This window comes from Odocoileus virginianus, chromosome 29, assembly GCF_023699985.2.
Source record: "Odocoileus virginianus isolate 20LAN1187 ecotype Illinois chromosome 29, Ovbor_1.2, whole genome shotgun sequence".
Classification (NCBI taxonomy): Eukaryota; Metazoa; Chordata; class Mammalia; order Artiodactyla; family Cervidae; genus Odocoileus; species Odocoileus virginianus.
This window is the reverse complement of record NC_069702.1, coordinates 30,303,738-30,328,615: the sequence shown is the minus strand read 5'-3', so window position 1 is coordinate 30,328,615 and position 24,878 is coordinate 30,303,738. Positions and strand designations below refer to the sequence as shown.

The window sequence follows — 24,878 nt, the reverse complement described above, 5'->3', positions numbered from 1 at the left end:
CCCAGGGATCAAACCCAGGTCTCTCCCGCATTGCAGGTGAATTCTTAACCATTTAAGCCACTAGGGAAGTCCTATTTATACATAGGAAGTAGTTAATAAATATTAATGAGCTTGATACTATGATGACTATTGATTTTTATCTCTGATAGTAATGAATCAATTATTATTATTGCATACTTTGGTAATATATGTTTATTGGTTACTTGGTACTGTTTTAGATTATTAACATATAAAGTATAAGAGCAGAAGACCATGATTAATAAACTATTCAAAATTGAATCTACAGTAAACACTCTAAGGAAATACACAAAACTGTCATTGATATTTTATTATGCTGATACCATTCTAAGCATACAACAAAGAGAATATAATGTCTTCTTAAGAGGGTATTTTGGGTCTAATCCATCCATCTTGAAGATTTCTTTAAATATCTTCCTTACTAGTCCAACAATGCAGGCCTTGAATTTAAAAATAAAGAGTAAAATTATAGATTTTTAGACTTAATTTTATTATTTAATCTTTAAGAATAATAAAGTATAATAAAAGCATTGTAGAAGGTAGTTAAAATAATAAAACAATGTTGATCTTTCATATGCAAACTGAAATTATTTGAATATTCTATTACAAAACACTAATCTCAGTAAATAGCGAAACATTACACATAACTAAAGCAACTGGAAAAAGAGCTAGTATTTCTTAGATCTCTGAATGAAATTGCAGTGTAGACCCTTTCATTTTCTTTTCATAATCTTCTTCAAATCTTTCATACTGGGCTACAGTGAACTGATTTTTCCAGTCTCCTGAAACACCTGAAAAGAAAGATGAGATGGTAAATTTTAAACTAATGTTAAAAATGTCTAATATCAATTTTAAGCTTAATTACCAGCTTGTATTTTTAGACCTCTAACTTTATACTGCCATATCTACTCCATAACTCTGTTTTTCACCTCCTACTCCCACTCCCAGACTCCTAGACCTTCCTAGCTTTCCAAAAATCTCCATGGGTTTTTCCAATATCTTATATAAAGAAATAACTTCTTGAATAGCTTCAGGAAATGTCACTGAGAGAAAAATCCAATGTCTCAAAATCTTTACTCTTTGATTTCAAGAGCTTGGTTAATAAAGGACCAGAGAAGTTTTCAGTCATTTTAAAACTATCTTTTCCAATGTAAAATGATAATTTATTTAAAAGTTTCTATGATCAAGTAAGATTTAGAGACTACTATATCCAATGTAATTAAACCTATTTCATTATTATTGTATTGTGCTTTCAATCTTCCCGATACTAATCACATCTAAAACCTTAAAGGAAGAAATAGGAAGTAGTATTTGTAATGCATATCTGATATAATGTCATTTTCATAGGGCAATTAAGAAGACATATTTGGAAGCCCAGTTTTAGAGAAAAAATGAAGAAAACATGCCAAAACAACTGTCAATCTGGCCTAGGACTTCTTAACTTTGACATTTTATTTATGTATATCTCCACTGTTGCCATTTCAAGCCAGCCAGTTCTTTGCTGGGGAGGATGTGGCGGTTGCCCTGTGCATTGTGGGATGTTTTAGCACCCTTACCCTCTATACATTGGAAGCCGACAGTGAACCCCTAGTCATGACCATCAGCAATGACTTCAAATACTGTCAAACATCCCCTGGGAGGGAAAATCATACCTGGCCAAGATCCAGATATTCCCAGCGTGATGCCATCCAACCATACACACACACACACAATTCAACTCAACATATAATCAGTAAAGGAAGATTTTGTGCAAAATGTTAACTACACATTGAGTTCAATACCTGAGTATGCAATGATTTATTATAATTATAGAAACAATCTCAAGGAATTGGATTTTCTTTCATGGCAACCCACTCCAGTACTCTTGCCTTGAAAATCCCATGGACGAAGGAACCTAGTAGGCTACAGTCCATGGGGTCGCAAAGAGTCAGACACAACTGAGTGACTTCACTTTCACTTTTCGTTAATTTAGTATTCCCAACATCATTTAAGCTAGTTACCAACCACAGCAAAAATTTTAGAGAATATGAAGACTATCTAAATAATCCAGACAAACAACAGTCATTCTTCTGATATATCATTGAGTGCCAAAATCCATACTTATCAATGCATAGACTCTTGAGTAAATATTTTTTATTGGAAAGCTTGTCTTACATGTTAGACTTAAAGTAATAATAAATTTCTTTGCCATGAATTATTTCCTTTAACATTTTTTTCATAAAATTTTCTCCCCAACATAATCTCTTCCCATTTGCTTTGATACTGCTCTTATCTGCCTACATACAATGTCCATAATGTTACTATCAGCCTGTATAGAAGCTAATATATAATGTATATAAAGCTACCTTTTCTCATGAAGGGAGACACAGAATGGTCCATACTAAATTTTGGCATAGTGGTATAATTTGCACTAGGATTTTGCTTCATCATCTCAAAGGAGCTATGATAGAGGATTTTATCCACAGTTTCTTCTGGAAGGTCTTTATCTAGAAATTTTAATAACTTCTGAATTTCACACTTTGGATCCTAAAAAATGTTATAAAGAAACAGGATTATTTAAGGTAGATTTAGTCATGAAGTAGGCAATGCATTTTATAAGTATCCACACATATCAGTGTGGCAGAGGAAATATTTTTATAGTTTTATATGGCCTTTTCATTTTCCTTTCCCAAGTGTATAATCCTATTCTTGATTATACCAGGCAACCATCTGCTAGAAGGAAGAGGTAAGATTTGTTTCAAAAAATGGAAAACAAAAATAGGTCAATATTCAACTTTTCACTTTCAAAAGTAGAATTATCCTGTAGAATAAAAGATGGTGATAAAACAAACTCCTGTCTCCCACATTGCAAGTGGATTCTTTACAGACTGAGCCACCAGGGAAGCCCTATGACATTATGGCAAGGTATAATTAAAATAAGATATAATTATGATAAGATGAAAATTTCAAAATCCCTTTATCTTCTTTTTATAGCATATCTAATATTAAGAATAGATTTTCCATCAAGCATTTAAAGAAGAATTAATATGAATATTTCTCAAACTCTTCCAAAAAGTAGAAGCTTAGAGAATACTTCCAAACTCATCTTATGAAGCCTGCCTTATTCTGACAACAAAGCTAGACAAGGAGAGTATTAGAAATGAAAACTGCAAGTTAATATCTCTGGTGAACATCAGTGCAAAAATCCTGAACAAAATACTGGCAAACTAAATTCAACAGCACACTAAAAGGATCATACGCTATAATCAAGTGAGATTTATTCTGGGATGCATAAATGTTTCAACATCTGCAAATCAATCAATGTGATGCATCACATTAACAAAATCAAGAATATAAATCACATGACCATCTCAATAGGTGCAGAAAAAATCATTTGACAAAATTTAACACCGATTTATGATTAAGAACTCTCAACAAAGGGAATAGAGAAGGAACATACATCAGTAAAATTAAGGCCACATGTGATAAGCCTAGAGATAACATACTCAATGGTGAAAAGCTAAAAGTTTTCTGAGACTAGGAATAATGGTTAACCGTAGTCAATACTACTCTGTTACAAGTTTTAAAGTTGCAGAGAGAGTATATCTTAAAATTCTCATCACAAGAAAATATATATACAGCTGTGTGGGGTGATGGATGTCGATTAGACTTATTGTGGTGGTTATTTTATACTGTAGACAGATATTGAATCATTCTGTTGTACACCTGAAACTAATATTATATGTCAATTATTTCTTGATAAAATAACAAATAGATATACCTCTCAGAGAAATCTCTTATAGTAGAAAAAAGATACTCTCTCACATTTAAATAGATATTTTGATAGTCTGAGTATATGAGGACAGTATAATAAAAACCTGTGCACTTTCCAGCCCAGGGAGTGGTAGAGAAGAGAAAGAGACAATAATGAAGAGGAGAGATCCATTTAAAGTATTCCTTGTAACTTTCCTTCTCTGTGCATCAAGACAGAACCTAGAACAGCATGTTAGATGTAATGAAAGAGTTGCATTCAGATCAAATAGCTTGTGCCCTGCTACCCACTGGGGAAGTGTTCATGATACTCTAAACCAGACTGAAACAGAGAGCCATAATCTTAGTGAACTGGTGAGATCAACCAGAAAGGCAATCTGAGCTTTCACTTCCCTAAGACATCCATCTCAATTCATGGAAACAGAACCAGAGAGTTCCTGCACTGGCTCTAATAGAATCTATTTCTTATAACTGCAGAACTTAACATGGTAGCAATAAGATACACACCCTAATTCTTCAGGTGGAAGAATTACTATGAAAGATGAATTCCCACCTGTGACTAGGCTATCATGTGAAAGGTGCATGGAAGAGTGAGGGGAAACAGTGGAGAAGGCTTGAAATGGTAATATTTGGGGTAGATCTGATGACAGAGACACTGAAACCCTTGATTAATTTTGATCTTTTTCTGACAGAAGATGTAGATTTTCCTCCCATATTTGAGAAGATTAAACTTCCTTGGCATAGGAAATGGCAACCCACTCCAGTATTCTTGCCTGGGAAATACCATGGATGGAGTAACCTGGCAGGCTTCAGTCCATGGGGTTGCAAAGAGTCGCACATAACTTAGCAACTAACCTACAAAAACAAAACTTCCTTAGCTCAAAGACCTTATTATGACCTAATGTGGGAATTTCTCTTTCAAGATAATGCTTATCCTCTTCAATCTCTATTTGTTGCTTCTTGTCCCATAATTAGGGTAATATATCACCCCATAATCCAGAGTGGCAAGTAAAAAGTGGTTTGAATAGGATGCATAAGAAACTGAGAATTTGACTGGAAAATCTGCCAGAGAGGGTTGCCTTAGGTGTGTAAAGTAGTTTCTTAGGGGCTGTATGTGGAATAGACTTCCCAAATAAGAGATGAATGAGTCACAGTCATCCAAAGGAATTTAGGTGTGGACAGACATTCAGTTTAAGAGATGAGAAATATTTCTTAAATGATTGCTTAAAGTATCAGGTCAGGATAAGTTTTCAATCAAACGTAGAATGAATTATTTTCAATGCTAATGATTAAACTGAAGAAGAAAAAATAAAAGTTATAAGTTTTAGATATTACATAATAAAAATTACATTGTATCCCCAATATCCTTGCCATAATAGCATAGGTGACTAAAAAAACCATAAATAAAGAAGCATACACATAAAATAATCAGAAGTTGTCAATGGTTTTAGAAAAGGCAGAGGAACCAGAGATCAAATTGCCAACATTTGCTGGATCATCGAAAAAGCAAGAGAGTTCCAGAAAAACAACTATTTCTGCTTTATTGATTCTGACAAAGCCATTGACTGTGTGGATCACAATAAACTGTGGAAAATTCTGAAAGAGATGGGAATACCAGACCACCTGACCTGCCTCCTGAGAAATCTGTATGCAGGTCAGGAAGCAACAGTTAGAACTGGACATGGAACAACAGACTGGTTCCAAATCGGGAAGGAGTACATCAGGGCTGTATGTTGTCACCCTGCTTATTTAACTTATATGCAGCCTACATCATGAGAAACACTGGGCTGGAGGAAGCACAAGCTGGAATCAAGATTGCCAGGAGAAATACCAATAACCTCAGATATGCAGATGACACCACCCTTATGGCAGAAAGTGAAGAAGAACTAAAGAGGTTCTTGATGAAAGTGAAAGAGGAGAGTGAAATGTTGGCTTAAAACTCAACATTCAGAAAACTAAGATCATGGCATACGGTCCCATCACTTCATGGCAAATAGATGGGGAAACAGTGGCTGACTTTATTTTTCTGGGCTCCAAAATCACTGCAGATGGTGATTGCAGTCATGAAATTAAAAGACGCTTACTTCTTGGAAGGAAAGTTATGACCAACCTAGACAGCATATTAAAAAGCAGAGACATCACTTTGTCAACAAAGGTCCATCTAGTCAATGCTATGGTTTTCCCAATAGTCATGTATGGATGTGAGAGTTGGACTATAAAGAAAGCTGAACACAGAAGAATTGATGCTTTTGAACTGTGGTGTTGGAGAAGACTCTTGAGAGTCCCTTGGACTGCAAGAAGATCCAACCAGTCCATCCTAAAGGAGATCAGTCCTGGGTGTTCATTGGAAGGACTGATGTTGAAGCTAAAACTCCAATACTTTGGCCACCTTATGCAAAGAGCTGGCTCATTTGAAAAGACCCTGATGCTGGGAAAGATTGAGGGCAGGAGAAGAAGGGGACGACAGAAGATAAGATGGTTGGGTGGCATCACTGACTCAATGGACATGGGTTTGGGTGGACTCTGGGAGTTGGTGATGGACAGGGAGGCCTGGTGTGCTGCAGTTCCTGGGGTTGCAAAGAGTCAGACAGGACTGAGCTATTGAACTGAACTGAACTAATACTATGAAAATAACAATAGCAGCAAAAGAGACTTTAGTAGACAAAAGATATGTTATCTGACATTATGAACATGAAAGAGCTCTGTGGAGAGGTAACACTTAAGACATCAAGCTTGAGAAGAGGTTAATCTAAAAGTAGTAAAAAAAAAAATTGTTTCAGGTAAGCTCAATTTATTGAGAAACAGAAAGTGGCACCAGAAGAGATTGGAGAGACAGACAGGGACTAAATAATGCACAAATTTATAAATTATCTAAATGTTTTATATTTTGGGGCTTCCTTGGTGGCTCTCCCTGGGCTCTTCCCCCAGGCTAAAAAATCCACTTGGCAATTCAGGAGACACAGGTTTCATCCCTGGGTCAGGAAGATACCCTGAAGAAGGAAATGGCAAACCACTCCAGTATTCTTGCCTGGAATATTCAGTGGACAGAGGTGCTTGGTGGGCTAAAGTCCATTGGGTCATAGAGAGTCGGATTCAACTTAGTGATTAAACAGCAGCAGCAGAGACAGAAATCACTGAGAGATTATTAGAAGCAAGTGGACATACTTTGATTTAGATTTTAAGAAGATCATTCTCTCTGAGTGAATAATAGAAGCAAAATTAGTTCAAATATATCAAGACAGTTAGCTGAACTAGAGTAGGAAACAGTATTAGCAGAAAGGAGTAGATTAAGTAGAATATCAAATTTCAAGGCTGAATTAATAGAATAGTAGATTAGTCATGAGGACTTCCTGGGGTGGTGCTAGAATTAAACAAACAAACAAACAAACAAAAAACACCTCCCAAAGCAGGAGACTAAGAGACATCGGTTGGATCCCTAGGTGGAGAAGATTCCCTGGAGAAGGAAAATGGCAACTCACTCCTGTATCCTTGCATGGAGAGTCTCATGGACAGAGGAACTTGGTGGGTTCTGGTCCAGTTCAGTTCAGTTCAGCCACTCAGTCATGTCCGACTCTTTGTGATCCCATGGACTGAAGCACACCAGGCTTCCCAGTCCATCACCAGCTCCCAGAGTCTACTCAAACTCATGTCCATTGAGTCGGTGATGCCACCCAACCATCTCATTCTCTGTTGTCCCCGTCTCCTCCTGCCTTCAATCTTTCCCAGCATCTGCGTCTTTTCCAGTGAGTCAGTTCTTTACCAAAGTACTGGAGTTTCAGCTTCAACATCAGTCCTTCCAATGAATATTCAGGATTGATTTTCTTTAGGATGGACTGATTGGATCTCCTTGCTGTGCAAGGGACTCTCAAGAGTCTCTCCAACATCACAGTTCAAAAGCATCAATTCTTCAGCACTCAGCTTTCCTTATAGTCCAACTCTCACATCCATACATGACTACTTTAAAAACGATAGCTTCGACTAGATGGACCTCTGTTGGCAAAGTAACGTCTCTACTTTTTAATATGCTGTCTATGTTGGTCATAACTTTTCTTCCATGGAGCAAGCATCTTTTAATTTCATGGCTACAGTCACCATCTGCAGTGATTTTGGAGACCAAGAAAATAAAGTCTCTCATTGTTTCCATTGTTTCCCCATCTATTTGCCATGAAGTGATGTGACCAGATTCCATGATCTTAGTTTTCTGAATGTTGAGCTTTAAGCCAACATTTCACTCTCCTCTTTCACTTTCATCAGGAGCCTCTTTAGTTCTTCTTCACTTTCTGCCATAAGGGTGGTGTCATCTACATATCTGAGGTTATTGGTATTTCTCCCGGGAATCTTCATCGAAGCTTGTGCTTCATCCAGCTTGGCCTTTCTCATGATGTACTCTCCATATAAGTTATATAAGCAAGATGACAAAATACAGCCTTGACATGCCCCTTTCCCGATTTGGAACCAGTCTGTTGTTCCATGTCCAGTTCTAACTGTTGTTTCTTGACCCGCATACAGACTTCTCAGGAAGCAAGTCAGGTGGTCTGATATTCCCATCTCTTGAAGAATTTTCACAGTTTGCTGTGATCCACACAGTCAAAGGCTTTGGCATAATCAATAAAGCAGAAATAGATATTTTCTGGAACCCTCTTGCTTTTTCAGTGATCCAAAGGATCTTGGTAATTTGATCTCTGGTTCCTCTGCCTTTTCTAAAACCAGCTTGAACATCTGGAAGTTCCCGGTTCATGAACTGTTGAAGCCTGGCTTGGAGAATTTTGAGCATTACTTTGATAGCATGTGAGATGAGTGCAATTGTGTAGGAGTTTGAGCATTCTTTGGCATTGCCTTTCTTTGGGACTGGGATGAAAACTGACTTTTCCAGTCCTGTGGCCGCTGCCGAGTTTTCCAGAATTGCTGGCATATTGAGTGCAGCATCATCTTTTAGGATATGAAATAGCTCTACTAGAATCCCATCACCTCCCCTTTGTTCGTAGTGATGCTTTCTAGGGCCCACTTGACTTTGCATTCCAGGTTGTCTGGTTCTAGGTGAGTGATCACACCATCATGGTTATCTGGGTCATGAAGGTCTTTTTTGTATACTTCTATTTATTCTTGCCACCTCTTCTTAATATCTTCTGCTTCTGTTATGTCCATACAATTTCTGTCCTTTATTGTACCCATCTTTGCATGAAATGTTCCCTTGGTATCTCTAATTTTCTTGAAGAGATCTCTAAGTCTGTCCCATTCTATTGTTTTCCTCTATTTCTTTGCATTGATTGCTGAGGAAGGCTATCTTGTCTCTCCTTGCTATTCTTTGGAACTCTGCATGCAAATGGGTATATCTTTCCTTTTCTCCTTTGCCTTTCACTTCTTTTCACAGCTATTTGTAAGGCCTCCTCAGACAACCATTTTGCCTTTTTTCGTTGCTTTCTTTGGGGATGTTCTTGATCACTGCCTCCTGTACAATGTCATGAACCTCCGTCCTTAGTTCTTCAGGGACTCTGTCTATCAGATCTAATCCTTTGAATCTGCTTGTCACTTCCACTGTATAATTGTAAGCGATTTGATTTAGATCATACCTCAGTGGTCTAGTTCCTGAATGGTTCTAGTCTGAAGGGTCTCAAAGAGTCCAACAAGACTGAAGTGACTCAGCACACATAAATTACTCATAAGTGAAAATGAAGTCACTCAGTCGTGTCCGACTCTGCAAACCCGTGGACTGTAGCCTACCAGGCTCCTCCCTCCATGGGATTCTCCAGGCAAGAATACTGGAGTGGGTTGCCATTTCCTTCTCCCGGTGATCGTCCGTACCCAGGGATCGAACCCGGGTCTCCTGCATTGTAGGCAGATGCTTTAACCTCTGAGCTAAAAGCTTTTATAGATCAGAAAGAAAAGAAAGCATGATACAAAGATGAATATTAGGTTTCCTTAAAAATGAATAAATTGTAGTTTGCTCTTACCTTTTTCATGTCTTCGTAGAACAGATAAAGTATGCGATAATCTTTTTTCTTCTCCCACCAGCCCTTAACATGGTCATACCAAGAACCAAAAGCCACTAAATTGAGACACGAAATGGTCACATAATTAAAATATTTACATGAAGTAAAGAGCTGTTATTACATGAAGTAAAAAACATTATTCCTTGTCATCATCACACAATACAGGATGATTACTTATTAGTTCAGGAATGAGGGGTGGTAGGATAAGAGAAATATATCAAATAACTTCTGTTCTCACCCAACTTATGATCTTGGAAAGGATGAAATACTTCTGTTACATGATGAATTGTGTCCCCTAAAATTCTTATGTTGAAGTCCTGATCCCTAGTACTTCAGGCTACAGCTTATTTTGGAAATAAACTGAAGAAGTAGTTATTAAGCAAAAAGGAACTAGAAATTGAAGATTTAGGAAATTCTCAGCTTATCCATATTGCAAAAATATCTGAGAAAGCATGTTCTGGAAAAAACACCAAGGCTGTGACTGGCAGCATTCATCAAAGAGGTTTGATGTGTGACTTAAAGATACAGTTAGTTATCTTAGTGAAAACACTGCCAGTGTGAACTGAAGGGACAGTGGCAGAATGAAATGTGGAAGACTATTAGACTTCTGGGTCCCTACAGGCAAGAAAAAGACCAATAGAGCCGTGTGGCTGTGAACATGCTTGTTTCTTCAAGGATGACCCTAAACGAGGTTCAGAGGTCATGAGGAAATTGCAACAGACACGTACTATGAGACCATATGAAGATATAGGTAGAAGATGGCCACCTACAAGACAAGAAGAAAAGCCTCAGAAGTCAACCCTGAATACACCTTTGTCTTGGACGTCTAACCTCCAGAACTGTGAGAAAATAAATGTGTGTTGTTTAAGCCATTCAGTCTGTGGTACTTTGCTATGACAGGCCTAGCAAAAAAAAAATACAGCTACAAATAAATAAAACTAAAATTACAAGAGCAAGATGGCAGATACTAAGTAGCACAGAAGGTAAGTGGTATTGAAGTTCATAGGAGAGGGAGAGAGAGAGAAAAGACAGGGATTGAGAGGTTAAGAATGGGATGTGGAAGAAGCATAGAGTTACTACCATAGGCATTGAGTATGTTTCCTAAAAGAGGCTCTGTAGAAGAACAAAGACTTGAGTATAAAATTTTCACTCAAGAATTTCGAGTTTATATAATAAAAATGGAGGAATGATAGAGAAAAGAAAGTCCAAAAGATATGTACAAAATCACAACAATACAAGGGGAGGGACAATAAGAAAGTGCTTATCAGTGGTCACTAAGCAGTAACAAAACAGACTTAGGATTGAAGACTCTGTAAGTCTCATATTCCCCAAAAGTCCTTAAAGTGAAGAGACTACATGTTTTACATCTTCTGCTTCGCCTATCTTCCTCATACACTAGTAGAATGTTGGGCACATATTACGTTTATAATAAATACAAGACTTGTATTTACACCTTATATCTCCTTGTAAAAAGTTTTTTCACAACAGAACTCTATCATTAAAATAAGATTTAGACTCACCCTTTCCAGTCATGAATTTATCTAGGAATTCCTCCCAGGTACCAGGATCTGGACGCATTTTTGCCATCTGGTAAAAATAATAGTAAGACACGGCTACATCTTTAGCATTCCGTGCCACATAGACCATCTGTGGGGAGATAGGGAAAATCATCATTTCATTTATATTCTTTAATCATTTGTGTTTTTTCACTTACCCTGGCAGAATGTTTATTCTCCTTTTTTAAATCACAACCTAAGCTTTATATTTTTATTCTGACATAGATATACTATGTCTATATATATGACTATATATTAACACAAAAGCTCATCTCTCAAGTCCCTGATTTGTCTTTAGTATTTCAAAAGAAGAAAATCTCTTAACACATGGAAAACCAAGTACAATAAGAATTACAGTAAATATTGAATTTTAAGAATGAACTAACCTTACTCCTAAATTTAGAATATTTCTCTTCATAACTTGTTAAAACTAATAATGAAAGGAAGAAGCAAGTTTATAAAGCTGAGAAAACACCTTATATTTTATTGAAAAGAAACTATTATTTGGGTACATTTAATCAATGTACATAACGATCATTGCTGTTTATAATGATTGCCATGGGAGTAAAATTTATGTATTAAGATGTCAAGTATGTTTGAAGGCAGACATTTGGAACACATTTCCCAATAAAAGTGATGTTGCTATGCCTTGCTGGCAAATCCTATGAAGTCCATTAAGCCTACTTATCCCCTGAAAATACTACTTATAAATACTACTTATCCCCTAAAAGCACACTTGAAAACATTGAGGCCCTAGCCACTTATGCAATAAATATATTTCTGAGTAAAAATGTATTTCAGGAAGAAATCTCCTTTCATCTAAATAGAATCTGAGCTTTCTTCTTCTTTTCCAACTGATGGAGAAAGGAAATGGGAACATTTATAATCCCATACCACTGGTAGTTCTTGTATTCTGGATAGGCTTAGAAAAAGGAAAAAAGAAGTGACATGAGTGGAAAGGGACCTTTCAAAAGTTTAGAGTTTGGACCCTGTTGCTGATATAATTTCTTGAGAAAATACTAAACTTTGCAAACATTCTCAATTGCTTTCTGTTTCAGTACTGAGAGACCATGGTGATGAATCAACTGCTTTCTTATCACCACCACATCTATTTCCTTAAAGAAGTCTGTGAGCTAGAAATGTAGATAAAAGGCTCTCAGTGATATTCCCCGGTTCTCCTAATACCAAGGTATTTCTGGGAACTTCTATGAGTTTTTACTTCTAGACTTAAGATATTAAACTATATCCTTACTTCCTTATCACATTTGTTTTAATTAGATTTTGAATGAAAAACAAAGGTAGACACAAACACACATACATAAGTGAAAGTATAATCAATCAATTTTTCAAAAGAAAAACTACAGCTGAAAAACAACAGCTCTTTTGCTCATTCTATTAAAGATGCAGTGATAAAGACATGCTCTAAACACCAACAACATTAAACCGCTTGTGGAATCTGCCTCATGCCTTGCTGTTTCACATGTTAGGCTATGTACATATAGTCTTTTTTTTCTAAAATGACCTTGTTAATCTGAAAATCTCCTACTTTTTCTTTAAGATGTTGATCAAAATTTTCCTTCATTTATAAGACTTCTTTCAGGACTTCCCTTGTAGTCCAGTGGTTAGGACCCTGTGCTTCCACTGCAGGGGGAACGGGGTTCTATCCCTGGCTTGGGAACTAAGTTGCTGCAAGTTGTGCAGCATAGCCAGAGAGAGAAAGAGACTGCTTTGCCCCAGAGAATTGTTACTTAATGTACCGGCACTTACCATGCTGAGATGTAATTATTTTTTCATATATAAATATATATATATATATACATATATATGTATGAGTATATTTTATCTGTCTTTTCCACAGTATTTGATGTATTCTATAAGACTATATGCTCTATGGAGCAGAGGTCCTTGGCTTTTTAAACCTTTGCATAATATGGTCATAGAGAAAGAAAATTGTTATATCAAAATTTTTTTTAAAAACAACATTACTACTTATGTTATAGGCATTAAACTGATATTTTTATATAAATGTGGTAACTGAAGCAATAAAGCCTCTAGAGGCAAACAGAAGGGAGAATATATTCATGATTTGGGAGATGACATTTTAAACAATTACAGAAAGCTCCAATCATACAGAAAAAACTGATATATCCACCAACATCAAAATTAAAAACTTCTTTAAAAGATATTGCTGAGAAAGTTAAAAAGAAAAAAAAATAAAATGGAGTAAGATATAAAGAAATTAAATTATCTTATGAAAAGACTTGTATCAAGACTATATGGAGAACTTCTAGCTTAATAATTAAAAAGAAAGAAGCCCCTATAGAAAAAGGGAAAGGATCTGTACACATACCTCAGAAAGGGTGATATCTAAGCTATGTAAAGTTGCTTGAAAGAATTAATCATTAGGGAAATACAAAATAAAACCACAATGAGATGCCACCAGTTTGCCACCATTTACCAGTATGGCTAAAAGTAAATATTTTTAGCTATATTTTGGATTGATGAGGACATGGAGAACTTTGACTCATATGCTGTTGATCAAAGTGTACATGAGTGCATATGCTTTGAAAAGAAATTGGAAAATTTTTTCTAAAGCTGGACAAATGCACACGTTAAGATGCAGTTTTATCCTAAGGTATGTAACTAAGGGAAATGTATACATATATGTGCTATTTAATACTTGCATAAGAATGTGCACTGCAGAACTATTTTTATTACTGACAATAAACAACAACCCAACTGTCCATCAATTATACCATGAATAAGTAATTTGTGGAATATTGACATGCACATATTGGAATGCCTAACATGAGTGGTTCTCAAATGTTAATATGAACCAAATATGCTTGGAGGCCTTTTTAAAACTCAGATTGCTGGACCCCAAGCCCATATTTTCTGATTCAGTAGGTTGGATTTGGGCCTGAGAATTTGCCTCTCTAGTGAGCTACTTTTGCTCATAATACCACAATTTATGATGTAAACAGATCTATATTAAGGAAACCAAGACAAAAGCAAAATAGCAAGCATGGTAAGAATTGATCCCACAGATATTACATTAAATGAAATAAGCTAAACATTCAGGAGAATAAATTTACAGGAAAAACAGGCAAATCACCTTATGATGAAAACATTCACAAATATTGATTATCTCTGCAAATGGGGATTTCTGTCTGGAAGTGCACAGGAATAGAGCTTTCCTGGGCTTTATTCCTCATTCAATTCCTTGGTCAATTTCTTGTTCTGAAAGGTTGTTGCTGAACGATAAGACGCCAGGATTCTTGGCCTCTGGAGGAGATGAATTCAATCCGGGGCCAGAGATGAGGCTGGACCACTCAGAGCTTTTGTGTAATAAAGTTTTATTAAAGTATAAAGGAGATAGAGAAAGCTTCTGACATAGGCATCAGAAGGGGGCAAAAGAGCACCCCCTTTGCTAGTGTTAGCAATGGAGTTATATAGTCTCCAATGAATCCAAAGAATGTCTGGATGTTGTAAAGACCTCACCAGACCTACTCCCATAATTTACATTTTAAGATAACAGAATTGGCCAGAAGGTTTAATCCAAAGATTGTCCTCAGGCAGGATACATCCTTGTAAAGACCAGACCTACTCCCATAATTTATGTTTTAAAATAACAGAATTAGCCAGAGGGTTTAATCCAAAGACTGTCCTCAGGCAGGATACATTATTGTTATATAGTCACTCACAATCTGTTAATGAAAAGAAAGGAATGTCATAAAATTTAGAATGGCACCAGATAATTCATCCCTGGCCATAAAACAATTGACTTGAATCTTGTAGAAGGGCAGAATACCAACAAATAGTTTCATTTACATAGATTAGGTGAACAATACCTGAGTAAGTAGGTTGGGCCATTTGGCGGAACCAACATGAAGATAGAGTCTGGAGTACATTAACAAAGCTTAAGACAACATTTCCATAAGAAAAAGAAATGTATTGGTCAACTCAAGGTTTGAGAGTAGTTAGCTTCAGGTGAAACCAGGTGTCATGGCAACACAGCATTTTAAGAGAAACCTCCTTTTAAATTTGTATAGAGAAGAAAAAATATTGCTGGTTTGTTTCCTCCTGTCACTTAAGAGAGATAAAAAATGTCTGGCACTTGCAGCCTCTTTCCTCCGTTTGGAGAACCCTGGCCTTCCTGCCTGTTACCCTCTCAGTCCTGGGGTCTAATTTTGTGGGTATGCTCACTTTGTGAAAACTCATCAATCCATATCCTTAGTATTTATGTACTTGCCACTTTAAACATTACATTAATTTAAATGCTTATTAAAAAGGTAGCTTGAAACAAGTCCATTGTTGTTGTTACAACAAGTCCGTTTTTGTAAGTCATGTCCAGCTCTTTTGCAACCTCATAGACTGTAGCCCCTAGGCTCTTTTGTCCACTGGATTTCCCAGGCAAGAATACTGGAGTGAGTTGCCATTTCTTTCAGCAGGGGACCTCCCTGACCCAGGGATTGAACCAGAGTGACATATTGGCAGGTAGATTCTTTACCATTGAGCAACCAGCAAAGTCCATAATACAGTAGTTAGCTAAACCTGCAATGTAATATTTTGCTGTTGTTTAGTCACTAAGTTATGTCCAGTTCTTCTGCCACCCCATGGATTGCAGCCCACTAGGCCCCTCTCTCCATGGGATTTCCCCTGCAAAATTACTGAAGCCATATCCTTCTCCAGGGGATTTTCTCAACCCAGGGATCCAGCCTCCCTTTCCTACTTGGCAGATGGATTCTTTACCACTGGGCCATCAGGGAAATGTTATAAATTATAACATACTGTATGCTATAAATTGTATATAAGTTCATATTGGTAAATTAAAATTATACTGAGTTAATGAAGGAGTTCTGGGTTATTTAAACATCCATTGTTTAAAAGCGATGAGTGAAGGGATTTAGACAAGAAGGCATTTTAGAGAAGAGAAAGCCTGAGTGATTCTCAGTGTTTGGGCACTGAGAATAATCCTTTACCTATAGCATTTGTGTCCTGTGGTATTATTTTGATCCTGGGGATATATGGACAAAATTATTATTTTTTCAATGATTTATCCATGGATTGCAATTTCCCATCTTAATTTCTGCATAACTAGTAAAAGTAATCACAACATAAAGTTTGCTTTTTAAAAAATTTGCTACCTTGCAGTTATTTTTCCAAAATGAAGAAGGGAGAAGTTGAACAGGTAGGTGTGTTTTCACTAATCGAGGAGACTGCATGTCATTCAAGTCCTCAACACCTGCAAGCACAAAAGTTAAACTACATTTTAAATATGGAATCTTAAAGGTTAATTAAAATATAACCTAAGACTATGTAAACATTAACTCCACTATGTGACTTGAAATGGATATATGACTACATGTCCTCATATACTTCTGAGATCCACAATAAGGTAAAAAACTGATAAATTCTGGTGAGCTAGGATTTTTTATTTATAAATAATGGGGCTTATTATCTTTATAAATGTCTATAAATCCTCAGATAAAAAGCTTGCTGAGGCAGTAAGTCAAGTGCAAATTGTCCAAGTTTTTCCTTCATTTATCTTCCTCTTTTTCCTATTTACAATATAGGGAAGTTGAACTGCAGGACTTCAATATATCTTTCCAGCTTTTTTATATTCAAATCCTAAAATCAAATTAAGTCATGAGATCCATGGCTAATTTTAAATATTTTAATAACACAAAACCACATATTCCCATCATCATTTTCTTTGGGTCTGTGAACATCAGCTACATAATAGTAGACATGATTCTATAATAAATCAAACACTGAATTTTCTACATATGATGATCACACATTATTTAAATGTTGAAAGCTTCTGTGTGTCCTATTCAGAAAAAAATATACTCATTAAAATTTCCTCATATGTAGATATTATCTTTGGGTGGAAGTTGACTATAATATGGGTATTGGCATAGCCAGATTCTTACTCTTTTATTGTAGACACTTATGATTCAACTGCACAAGCTCTGTCTCTATCATTTTCCATCACAACACTTTCAAACACCACAAAAAAGGGGGGATTTAATCCCATGCAGAAAAGGAACATTAAGAGCAATTACCATTTGTAAGTCTTGGAATTATTAATTCCATGAATGGCACTCATTTGTATATTGCATCTCGTTTACATTTCTCCACATTCCCATTGTTATAGATCAAATCCAATATTTCACTAATCCAGGTTGTTCCTGAGGAAAAAAGAATGAAAGAAACTCAAAACTTCTGTGTTAAAAAGTATATGAGAGGGTTAACAGAGGTAGAGAAGCACTGTAATAAAAAAATTTTTTTTTCTTCATTTGCATTCTTTTTTCCTAGGAGATAGGAAATATCAGTATCTCTTTTCTTAGGAGATATCAGTATCTATCTTGAACATATACATATGTATTGTGTACATCTGTGTGTGTGTCTATATGTCTCAAATCTGGTTAAAATAACCATAAAAGTAAGGCAGGCAAAGGACTTAAGCTTGACTTTTTAAGGAGACAGAATGTAAGTAGCAATAGCATATCCTCCTGGGTAGAATGGATGAGGGAATAAGTCAAAGTTAGTGAGTCTTACCAGCAATTTGTATATTTCCTATTTAAATAAAAAGATTATTAGGTTTTGGGACAAAAGAGCACTTCAGCTAAAAATGTTCAATATTTGGAGTAATGGTGAGCAAGGGAAACAAAGAAGACATTAAGATTGCGTCTATAGAGACCAATGTGTCATTCATCAACAAAAGACGACGGATTCTGAATGAGCAGGGCAGACCAGGTCACTCTGATGTTTTTGAGATTATGCCTCACTGGTCTTTTGAGAAATGACCTAAGTATATGAGAATATGGTCTACCCAATTGTCTACAGCACTCAATGATCAGGGTATTGAGGCACTGCTAAACAGACAAACAAAATAAACATCGTAGTACCTAGGAGAAAAATACCTTACTAATTGTTTCTATCCTCTTCCTCTTTACCCAGTGTGTAATGACAGTCTCTAAGTTGCATAATCATGGATAGAAACTACATATACAAATTAAATAACTGATCTGTGCACACAGCATTTCTGTAGAATGATCTATCTGTAGATGCAACTTTGGATTGGTTCCAGGTATTAGAGTACTTTAGACTCCCTTACTATTCAGTCCTTTCTTGTGGACAACTCTTCCTCTTCCTTGTTCCTACATCATGAGCATGAGTCTCTCTCCTCCATCCTTCCACATAGACAATTACGGTACTAAGAAAAAGTTGAGTCAAATCATTATTACCCTTGAACATTTTGTTGCTTGGTCTGATTTCCGCTTGGGCTTCCCTGATGGCTCAGTGGTAAACAATCTGCCTGATATTGCAGGAGATGCAGGTTTGATCCTTCTGTCAAGAAGATCCCCTGGAGAAGGAAGTGGCAACTCACTGCAGTATTCTTTCCTGGGAAATCCCATGGACAGAGAAGCCTGGTGGCCTATGCTCCATGGGGTTGCAAAGAGTCAGACACAACTTAGTGACTAAATGACAGCAATTGGTTTTGGCTTAAGTGATGATTCATGAGGAGGAGGAAAAGAGACCTAAATGCCAAAGTACAATATAGCACATTTTATTTGCTATCAGTGAGTGGTTCAAATGGTGGCCAATGAAGTCTGATTGAAAAAGATGCCAATTTATGGTTTGAACTGTAAATGTTTACTTTCCACAATATTTGAAAAAAATAGCACATGGTTTAGCTCATTAATGAGTTCATTAACTTGAATCTTTTTATAGAAAAATCAACAGGGCACTGATATATTAGTAATTTTAAGACATAATCTCAATAGTTTGTAAGGGAAACAAACTAAAAAGAAAATAACAGGAATAAAGAGCATAGGATTAATTTATGTGAAGCCATTTAGTTTTTACTCTGCCAGAAGAAGTTCACCTTCAAGGTTTACTTTCATAGATGAACTATTCGAATAATGGTAGCTTCCAAAAATTGTCTTTAGAATGCTCCCAAATACCATTTGTTATTGCTGTTTAGTTGCTAAGTCATGTCCAACTCTTTGTGATGGACTGTAGCCCACCAGGCTCCATGGACTGTAGCCTGCCAGGTTTCTCTCTCTGTGGGATTTCCCAGGCAAGAATATTGGAATGGGTTGTCATTTCCTTCTCAAGCAGATCTTCCAGACCCAGGAATTGAATCTGTGTCTCCTTCATTGGAAGGAAGATATTTTTTTTTTTAACCACTGAGCCACCAGGGAAGCCCCCTTAACACCATATACAAAAATAAATTTTAAATGGATTGAAGACCTAAATGTAAGGCTGGATACTTTAAAACTCTTAAAGGAATACATAAGTAGAACACTCTCAGACATAGATTTCAGCAAGATCATTTTTGATACACCTCCTTGAGTAATGGAAAAAAAGCAAAAATTAACAAATGGTTGGGTGTTTGTTTTTCTGATTTTGAGCTGCATGAGCTGTTTGCATATTTTAGAGATTAATCCCTTGTTGGTTGTTTCTTTTGTAAATACTGTATTTTCTCTCATTGTGAGGGCTATCTTTTCATTTTGTTGATATTTTCCTTTGCTGTGCAAATGCTTTCCAGTTTAATCAGGTTCCATTTGTTTATTTTTGTTTTTATTTTTGTTATTCTAAGAGATGAATCAGAAAAGATCCTACTAAAATTTATGTCTGAGAGTGTTCTGCCTATTTATCTAAAAGAGTTTTATAGTATCCAGCCTCACATTTAGGTCTTTAATCCATTTTGAGTTTATGTTATTGTGTGGTATAATTTCATTTGTTTACATGTAATTTTTCAGTTTTCCCATAACCATTTATTGAAAAAACTATCTTTTCTCCATTGTATATTCTTTCTTCCTTTGTCATAGATTAGGTGACCATAGGTGTGTTGGTGTGTCTCTGGGCTTTCTATTCTATTCCACTGATCTATATTTCTGCAGTATATATATTTGTCCAGTATATCCAGAGAAAATTATAATCAGGACAGATACATGCAGCTAATGTTCATTGCAGGACTGTGTTTACAATAGCCAGAACATAAAAGCAACCTAAATGTTCATCAACAGAAGAATGGATAAAGAAAGTGTAGTACATATATACAATGGACTTCTATGCCATTGGACTATGTAGCACATATATGTGTGCATGCTAAGTTGCTTTAGTCGTGTCCAACTCTGTGCAACTCTACTGTGTATGCCTGCCAGGCTCTTCTGTCCATGGGATTCTCCAGGCAAGAATACTGGAATGGATTGTCATGCCCTCCTCCAGGGGATCTTCCTCACCCAGGGATCAAACCCACATCTTTTATGTCTCCTGCATTGGCAGGCAGGTTCTTTACCACTAGCACCACCTGGGGAGCACTAGTGGTCTAATACAATGGACTATCCCTACTGTAGTACATATATACAACAACCTAAATGTCCATCAACTGAGAAATGGATAAAGAAGATGTAGTACATATACACAGTGGACTATGGGCTAGCCATATAAAAACAATGAAATAATTCAATTTACAGCAACATGGATAGACCTAGAGACTGACATACTGAGTTAAGTAAGCCAGACAAAGACAGATACCATATGTTATCACTTATATATGGAATCTAAACAACAACAAACAACAAAAAACAGTACAAATGAGCTTATTTACAAAACAGAAATAGGATCACAGATGTAAAAAACAAACTTATGGTTACTAGGGAGAAGAGGGGGAGTGAGGGATAAATTGGGTTATTGGGATTGATATATGCACAATATTATATATATATATATATTATATATAAGAATGAAACCTAATAAAGATCTACCATATAGCACAGGGAACACTACTCAACACTCTGTAATGATCTATATGGAAGAAGATCTAAAAAAAGAGTGCATATATGTATAATTGATTCACTGTGCTATATATCTGAAACTAACACAACATTGTAAATCAGCTACACTCCAATAAAAATTAAAAATAAAACAAAACAAAGGTTGGCTTAATGTATTGCTGCTTGTGAATATATCCAAAAAAAAGCAGAAACAAAAGAACACATACATTCTCAGTGACTATATTTCCTTTCCTAAGTTTATACTTCAACAAAGAAATGTAAAGTAGATTTGGTCCTAAACAATTTGAGCTTGGTGTATAGTTCTTTTCTATAATAGTGGCAAGAGAAAGGAAAAGCAAGCTTTTGCCAAAAGAAACATATTTTTAATGTCATATGAAGGTCTGCATAAAGCATTTGTTTACTTCCTAGTAGGTGCCCTATATTCTCATTCTATGTTTGTAATTTTGGCACATTAGAATCCTCCAAGCTTTGCAGGGCTTTCCTTCTAGGACTTGTAACATATTGCTTTGAGGTAGTTTTAATATATATATAATCTAAAAAAAAAATCAGTAGTCAATATACTTACTAAAAATTTATTTTCCTCGATTCTTTTAAGAAATGAGCAGAAATATAAAGGAAAGTTGACTTTAGAGTTCTGTAATTAGGACAGTTGGTTGATTATGAGTACAACTAAATTAACTGGGTAAAAGGCAAGAGAGCCTCATCTCTCTGATACCTTTCCATATATCTATCACTGGATAAAGTAGAAAACTATCATAAAAAGATCTGAAGGAGTACACATTTTTTATTGAAGTATGGTTGATTTAAAATATTGTGCTAGTTTCATGTATACCACAAAGTAATTCAGTCATGTATGTTTTTGAGAAATACAAGTTATTGATTCTTTTTAAAAAATTATTTGTTTGCTTTATTTTTAGCTATCTTGGGTCTTTGTTGTGGGGGCCACTCTTTGTTGGGGTGCATGCGCTTCTCACTGCAGTGGCTTCTCTTGTTGCAGAGCACAGGTTCTAGGTGTGTGGGCTTCAGTAGTTGCAGGATGCAAGATCAGTAGTTGCAGCTCATAGGCTCTAGAGTGTGGACTCAGTAATTGTGGATCAAGAGCTTACTTGCCCCATTGCACATGTAATCTTTCATAACCAGGGATGGAACTCGTGTCCCCTGCATTGGCAGGCAGATTCTTAACCACTAAACCACGAGCGAAGTTCAAAAATTATCGATTTTTATTGAGTTATATTAAACTCTTCTTTCTGATATTGTATACTAAAGTCATAAGGTGTTTAAATTTAGAGCAAAATACTTCTAAGTTCAGTTCAGTTCAGTCTCTCAGTTGTGTCCAACTCTTTGTGACTTCATGGACTTCAGCACACCAGGCTTCCCTGTCCTTCACTTTCTCCCAGAGTTTGCTCAAACTCATGGCGGTGATGTCATCCAACCATCTCATCCTTTGTCATTCCCTTCTCTTCCTGCCTTCAATCTTTACCAACATCAGGGTCTTTTCCAGTGAGTTAGTTCTTCACATCAGATGGCCAAAGTATTGGAGTTTCAGCTTCAGCATCAGTCCTTCCAATGAATATTCAAGACTGATTTCCTTTAGGATGGACTTGTTGGATCTCCTTGCAGTCCAAGGGACTTTCAAGAGTCTTCTCCAACACCACAGTTCAAAAGCATCAATTCTTTGGTGCTTAGCTTTCTTTACGGTCCAACTCTCACATCCATACATGACTACTGGAAAAACCATAGTTTTGACTAGATGGACATTTGTTGGCAAAATTATGTCTCTGCTTTTTAATATGCTGTCTAGTTTGGTCATAGCATTTCTTCCAAGGAGCAAGTGTCTCTTAGTTTCATGGCTGCAGTCACCATCTGCAGTGATTTTGGAGCCCAAAAAAGTAAAGTCACTGTTTCCATTGTTTCCCCATCTATTTGCCATGAAGTGATGGGACCAGATGCCATGATCTTAGTTTTCTGAATGTTGAGTTTTAAGCCAACTTTTTCACTCTCCTCTTTCACTTTTATCAAGAGGCTTTTTAGTTCTTCTTCACTTTCTGCCATAAGGGTGGTGTCATCTGCATACCTGAGGTTATTGATACTTCTCCTGGCAATCTTGATTCCAGCTTGTGCTTCATCCAGCCCAGCATTTCTCATGAGGTATTCTTCATATAGTTTAATAAGCAGGGTGACAATATACAGCCTTGATGCACTCCTTTTCCGATTTGGAACCAGTCTGCTGTTCCATGTCCAGGTCTAACTGGACTGCTGCAAGGTCAGGGGCACTAAGTGCATCAGCATGTGCAAGGGACCTTCTGTAGGAGGTTGTCATTATCTTCATTACCTCCACCCTAGTTTGGTCTCAGGTCAAAATACTTCTAAACATATTCACAAAGTAAGTACATTTGAAATAGCAAAACACTGTTTTACAAAGTATGTTTGAATATTAAAATAAGCAAAATATTTGAACATTAACTTGTATAGAAAGTTTATGTGTGCATATGTATTCTAATGTTCTTAAATTCTTTATCTATGTAGTTTTGTTTTTGCTTGACTTTAAAAAGAAATTCCAATAGCATTAATTTCCCCTAAGATATAGCCTCCACTCAGTTGCAGACCTTTCAAAATAAGTGACTTTGTGTAACTTAAAACTGTCCCACAACTGTTCCAGATAGTCCCTTGTCGAGTGATCTCCCCATCATTGGGCTTACACATGTGAATCAATAACCAATCACCTAGTACAAATGAGTGAAAAGATCTTACCAGATTTGGGATAGGTGGTGATCAGAAGGTCATCTGGTCGACTTTCAAATGACTCCACCTGGGACCACTCCTCAACAATGCTCCAAAAGAGAGGGATGCCCTGAACATCCACCAACTCCCTCCTGAATATATCCAGCTTGTTGTCCATTTTTGAAAGACTAGACTTCAAGCAAAGAGGAGAAGGTATTTGCTTTAACTGCATCAATCAAATTAAGAAACAAATTAATATTGTATTAAAGTGATATTTCACTAGTCTAGATCAAGTAGCCTAGTCACAGTACTCTGCATTATGAATCAGTGGCATACGAAGGTATTATAAAAACTAAAGAGGTATCACACAATTCATTTATGTGCTTACATTAAATAATAAAGCTACTGAACTTTAAAGTCAGGAGAACATGTCTTAACCACAGTGCTCCACCAATGCATTGCATGGTCAACTAATTTACAATGGAAGAGCCAAGAATATACAGTAGGGAAAGGAGAATCTCTTTACAAAATAATGTTGGGAAAACTGAACAACTACAGGCAAAAGAATGAAATGGTACCATTATTTTACACCATGCACAAAACTTAACTCAAGATGGATTGAAGACTCTAATATAAGGCCTAAAACCATAAACCTCATAGAAAAAAATACAGGCTGGAAGCTCTTGAAATGATTTTCTGGATTTGAAACCAGAAACAAAGGTAACAGAAGAAGAAAAAGAAAAAAAAAAAAAAGTGGGACTCCATCTGAAACTGAAAAGCTTCTGCACAGTAAAGGAAGCCAGTAACAAAATTAGAATGCAACCTGGAAAATAATTTGAAATTATATGTCTAGTAAGTGGCTAATATCCAAAATACATAGAACTCATACAACTCAATAGCAAAAAAAGACAATGTGATTTAAAAGTGAGCAGGGTATCTAAAGAAATATTTTTCTAAAGATATCACATACATTACCAACAGTTACATGAAAAGATGCTCAAAGTCACTGCCAGGGAAATGCAAATCAGATA

General features: G+C 36.2%; 1 protein-coding gene across 1 annotated transcript; it reads right to left on the bottom strand.

Moving 5' to 3' along the window:
• Nucleotides 1-696: 696 nt before the first annotated feature.
• LOC110124837 (sulfotransferase 1 family member D1) lies at nucleotides 697-24,025 on the bottom strand. Its single transcript, XM_070458004.1, is given in 7 exon segments — nucleotides 697-809; nucleotides 2,364-2,544; nucleotides 9,720-9,814; nucleotides 11,279-11,405; nucleotides 16,462-16,559; nucleotides 17,383-17,508; nucleotides 23,878-24,025. Coding segments are annotated over 7 exon segments (888 nt in total).
• Between the last annotated feature and the right edge of the window lie 853 nt (nucleotides 24,026-24,878).